The 6,000-nt window shown below is 28.9% G+C and overlaps 1 protein-coding gene across 2 annotated transcripts in view; it reads right to left on the bottom strand.

Moving 5' to 3' along the window:
* Positions 1 to 764: 764 nt before the first annotated feature.
* Positions 765 to 6,000, bottom strand: part of LOC123300128 (scavenger receptor class B member 1) — a 123,125-nt gene continuing 117,889 nt past the window's right edge. For both annotated transcript variants that reach the window (XM_044882619.1, XM_044882618.1), the window contains exons 10-11: positions 3,680 to 4,019; positions 765 to 1,689 (exon numbers count right to left, since the gene is read on the bottom strand). In XM_044882619.1, the coding sequence (XP_044738554.1) occupies positions 3,717 to 4,019 (303 nt within the window). In that variant the 3' untranslated portion in view covers positions 765 to 1,689; positions 3,680 to 3,716. The remainder of the gene's footprint in view (positions 1,690 to 3,679; positions 4,020 to 6,000) is intronic.

The raw sequence follows: 6,000 nt of genomic DNA, 5'->3' as shown, positions 1-6,000 counted from the left end.
TTTTTAATAACAGTCTTCAATAGATTGTCTTTAGGTGAATTATCTAAAAAATTCAGCTAAAACTAAAAACCTGCTTAAAAAAAGGATTTTTTATCTCTTTACCACAAAGAATGAACCTTGAAAGAAATTGATTAGTTTTCATACTAGTTTATTAAGGTACATTTGAGTTCTTGTGTATTGGAGTAAAAAAGTCAAGACACATAACATTTTTGAAGAAGAAGATAGGATACGAAGTAGATAGGATAAGAAGGAATAAGATAGAATAGGATAAGGAGTAGATAGGCTAAGATAGAAAGGAAGTATGGAAATGGCACCTAAATCTACATGGTTCGGAAAAGACATTTAATAGCAGTTGAGTCTGATTCTCTTCTGAAGCAATTGAAATTTGAGTGATTAATTGATAATTGAGACCGAAATTTAAATTTTTCTAAAAAATAAATGTCGAGTTACAAAACTTCAAAAAATACTGGAGAAATGGTTTAAAAGTTTTCTGAAATACCAATGAAATGCTGATTAAGAAAAAACTAATTTGAACATAATTAATTCTAAACGCAAGATTTCTAAAAAAATAGAAAAAGACTCAAAAATTAATTTTGCAATCAACATAAGTTAATGTACTTCTTTAAAAAAGTCAACAACTTGAAAACACTTATAAACAATACATTGAGTTTGTTCTTAAATCTACAAAATTTTATTTAAAATAAAATTAATTATTAATTTTTTTTATAAAATATATAACATTTTATTAATTAAAAAAATCACAGTATTGATGTCTTTCTAAAATTGATATCGTAAATTTCATTTCATTTCTAACACTAACCCGCTAACATTGACCCGCTAAACACTGTGTCAAAATGTTATAATAAATTCAAAACAAATTAACAACAGCTTTCTAAAATAAAAAATATTATATAAAATTGTTTTTAAGTATAAATAAATATGTTCCGTCGGTTTTCTATTATGATTTGTTGAATTTTCGATTTTTTAGCTGTTACTTGCTGTAATTTTTTTGTTTAAATATCATGTTATCGATTTTATTTTTATTTTTTTAATGGACTGTGTATGTTTTTTTTTGGTACCCTAGTGCATATACAAGGTGTTCCATGACTCAATGGATATAGTTTTAGATCGTATTCTTTTGACAATTTTAAGTCGAAAGTGCCTTATATTGTTTTTTCTAAAGCCCAATAGTTAAGGATTGGTTGAATTAATTAGTTCACATAACTCCTTAACTATTGGGCTTAAGAAAAAAGTATATTAGGCACTTTCGACTTGAAATTGTCGAAAGAATACTTCTTAACCTAGGTCCATCAAGTCTTGGGACACCCTGTAATATTTACACTGAGTGTAAGTAGAAAAGGATGGTATTAGAACACTTTGATAGAGCTATCCTTTTACACTTGCACTGAGTGTACAACACGGATGCAAAAAGAACATACAGCTGATGAATTGCTTTTGTGAACTTTTTTTTTAAATAAACTTTTTTTCTTGTTTATATTGCACGAATTTGTTTTTGTCTTTATTAATTTTATGATTGGAAATGACTAATTATCACATTTAAGTATGTCGATACGAAAAAATACATGATAAAAAAATTTTTTTGGAATGTCATGTTTTGTATTTTAAGTTCGACGGGTTGATTTCTGCATGCACCAATGATTTATAATACATTCCTTCTTTTCCACTTAATTAACTGTAAAATAAATTAAATCTATTATTATTAAAAGAAAAAATAAATAAAATAAATGTCTTAAAACTAGTCGAATGGGTTTAAAGTATCTATTGTAATGCAAAGCTCTAAGCAAGCCAATTTAATACTCTTAATCAAGTGGCACAGTCAGCAAGCTATTGGCAATTCAAAATAATCATAATAGTACGGGAGCCCAAGAGGGGATTTGTGTAGTAACTCAAGCTCGGATTAACATATGAGGGGTTGCTAGGACCATCCTTAGTACCTCCAACAACTATTAGCCCTAAATATGAGGTGACGCTCGTAGAGCAGATGATCAGATTAATACAAGAGACCTTGCGATAGGTAAATTTACTCGAGCATGTCGGATTAAGATATGGTGGGTTAATTTTATGCTAAAAAATGTACATTTCCTTGCTTAAATCATCAGATTATTGAAATGTACATTTTTTAGCATGTAATTAACCCACCATATCCTAATCTCGTGAGTTTGAGTTAGTTCACCTATCGCAATTTTTTTTTACTAATTGGATCGTCTGTCCTATGCGCACTCCCCATACTTAGGGATAATATTTGGAGGAGGAACTAAGGAAGCTTTCTTTTGAGAAAGAAATATTTTATTGCATGTGGTAGCTAAGGCACATAATCATGTGTTTGAAATTCGGAGATTCATTGATTAGACTTTCGTTACATCGAGCTAGGAACGAAGAAGAAAGGTTTCATAGCAAATAATCTCTGTAGATGTGAAATTAAAACGCTAATATCGGAGCGTAGAAGAAGAAATTGACTTTGAACATCACAATTCGAGACCTATACTTGCCTTCGTAAAACACAGAACATGCATTCTCTATTGATGCGTGTCGTAATTTTTACTAAAGAAGTTTCATAGTGCATGAGGACTTTCGTAGTCACTTTTATTTCAAAAAACTACTTATTTTGTTAAGAAAATATGTGATATATGCTGGTAATTAGTCCAAAAATATTTATATTTAAATTATTTAGTTACGAAATTTAAGGACATAATAAGATATAACCAACTGAAGAGTATTGTTCAAAAGTACAAGGTAAACAATTTTTTGAATATTTACTTCTGGGCATATATTTATTGCATTAATTTAAATGTCTGATAAAATTTATTATAGTTTCTAAAAAAAATTAATTTATTATGAATTTTTAACTACCAACTTGTTCGTAATAAAGTGCGAATTTTTAACTTAACAAATGCGTTTCATTTATAATCCAGGACATGATGTCTGTGCTGTGGAAAATTTAAATTACTGGGAATTTTTTTAAGGAGTGATAAGTAAGTGTTCAATTAAGTATATCAAACTTGGTTAGACATACTCCTTTTGGTACGCTTTGCATCAAATGACCACATCAAAGATTCCGACCGTACTTTGTAGCCTTACAGTTCACGAACCTATGAAATGATTTTCTTGTTTGAAAGGTTTTATCCATACATAAATTTCCTTAAATTGTTATATTTCATCCTAAATCTGATTTTCGTAAACAATTATTAACTTTGATCAAGATCGAATTTATAGATAATAACATGGGAAGAACGTTTTCTGCTGTAATAAGGAATCACCCCATGTGACCGAACTGTAAATATTCCAAGCTTCGAGAACATGATTAGTTTTGCATTACATTTTTCAGTCTTTATAGACTTAAAAAAAAGCTTAATGTTTTAATACGCCTGGAATATCTGAAGGGTTTAACATGGAACACTTCTCTATTTGTGGCAAGGATTGTGATTTCTATTAGTTAAATAAGTATCATAAGCTGTAATCCTAGTACTTATATAACAATGGCGTCCGGCGAGGATAAACTTGTGCCCTGTGTTCTTTAATTACATATCAAATACCTTGTTTGTTAATTATTTTGTATTCGTGTCAATATTTCATTACATAACGAAAATATTTGTGTATGATAGGACCCAGAAGTGGAAAAATTTTATAAATAAATAAATAATAATAATAATTTACTTACCGATAATATTTTAATAATATAAATAATAAGTTAATCATTAACATAACGATTGTGTTTCTTCAGGGCTAACATGTGATAATAATGAATAACTATCCCTAACAATCATTAACCTATGTTGACCATTTACAATAAAACTACTGCCCCGTCGTATTGTTCGTTTACCCATTTCAATTGTCTCTTGTGTAAATACAACATTCTTATAGGCACGTATGAATACAAATACTAATGTTAATGCACCAAATATTATTAAACCATATGTAAATATTGGTACGGCATTTTCAGCAAAGACTGTTGCTAAATATATCCATCGGCGAATTGGTGGTGTTAATTCATCAATACCCTGCAAAAAAAAAAAGTTTTAAGAAAAATTATAAACCTATTTAAAAGCACATAGAATAATTAATTCAAGAATATAATAACTGAAAAAGTTGTGAAAAAAAAACAAGTTTTCTTGAAAAAGCTGTTCCTGTTTACGATAATGATAAAAACAGCTTTTTATTTCCCATTGACAAAAAGGTTGATGTGTAATATTTGTGCGTACATAGCTGTGAGTGGAAAAACTCTTTCGATCTTTCTTTAACAAAATAGTGGAAGCGACAGAAAGTCAAGAAAGTATGTAATGTAATTACTTATTATGTGTATGCTTGCTTTTAGCATAAAAGTATGCTTCACAATTGACGTCTCTCAAATAGAATATGTGAAATTGGCAGTATGTGTTTTTCTAAGTGACAAAACTTTTCTGAATATTTGAATCACAGACTCAGAAGCGAAATATTTCGATCGATGGTGAAGATGCTAGAGAGCAATTCACGGACTGGATATTATAAAGTGTGGTTTTCGTAATCAAATTCTTTACGAGAGTAGCTAACAAAGAAGCGAAACAAAATAAAGTTTTTTTCTCAACAATTCTATGTTTTTTGGGGTTCAGAATTTGAGTTTGAAGTCTAGTAACTGATCGACATCACAGCGAAAACTGCACATTTTAAACCTTCCAATTTGTTTAGCTTGTTCGTCTTCAATTTTTTACAAATATATAGAAAACTATGCGTGCTTCGAGGATGACCAATACATATCAAATTAATGTACACCGAATTTCCTAGTCCAAGTCAATTTTGTTTCTGATAAGTGGTAGCATACTTGAAAAAAGTATTATGGCAGTGTATCCGTAGAAAAAAAAGGTATTTGATAGAAATTTTCGATTAACTATCGAAGCTCTGATAGTGATTGTGCCAAGACCAAAAGAAGACTAATTTCACTATCCTTATCTTACACATTTGAACTCCGACTATGGTTTTGCACTCATACATTAGTCTTGGTCCTTCTACAAAAGACTATGCCTGGAAGAGTTTTGAAATTTGCTCTAGCTCTAACATATTGTCAAGACCAAAACTAATGTGTAATACAAAAATGCAAAACTCATAAGACAAGGTGTGTTGAACAAAGTAATTCTCAAACTCCGTTCTCACTCTTGGTCTTGCGTAAAAAAAACTCCTCAGATTTGAACAAGAATATTGATTATTTTGAAAATAAATAAAATATGTAATTTTTGTTATTATGACGTTTATTATTATAAAATAATAAAAGTACCTAAACACGGTAATTGTTGAACCATAAAACTGTTCTTTTTTGCTTCTAAGTGTAATTAGAAGAAGGTAGTTTAATTACACTGTAATAGAGCTATCTTGTTTTCCTTACACCTAGTGTACTACACTAAGGCAAAAAGGACAAATCTAATAAAACAAGTTACTAATTTTAATGCTACTTGTATTTCAAGAATAATTAACATATTATGTTAAATGTACAAGATTTTATGTGCAATAACCATATTCTTTGTTGCATATAATATGAATATTTTTATGAAAGTTTTTTTTTATTACTAAATATATTAATGATTCGTTTTTATTTTTATAGAGTGTTAACAATTTTTTTAATTAATAATGTTAAAATTTATTTACAATAATTAATAAAATATAGAATATTTTTTATTGCCCATGGTTTATTTGAATACTTTCACCATAAAGACTTTAAAGTTTTTGGTAGATTTTAAATTATCGAACAGGTTGTGCTTTCAAAGTCCAAGCGCGGATACAGACCATTTGCTATTTTTAGGGAGCAATACTACTTGAGTATCTAATTAATAATTTTATACTTTTTATACACTGAACTTTTGGTTTATAAACACGAAATTCTGATGTATTTTGTGATTGTCTGGTCAGTTTCTGAGATATAGGTTAAATGCTGCGAATTATCACAGTTCATATTCTATTTTGGGACATCTCCGATTCTACTAATCTCTGAAATGTTTTCTGACATGTTATATT

This window comes from Chrysoperla carnea, chromosome 5 (assembly GCF_905475395.1).
Source record: "Chrysoperla carnea chromosome 5, inChrCarn1.1, whole genome shotgun sequence".
In the NCBI taxonomy this organism is placed as follows: Eukaryota; Metazoa; Arthropoda; class Insecta; order Neuroptera; family Chrysopidae; genus Chrysoperla; species Chrysoperla carnea.
The sequence above is the reverse complement of the archived record's forward strand: the minus strand, read 5'-3'. Positions and strand labels throughout refer to the sequence as shown.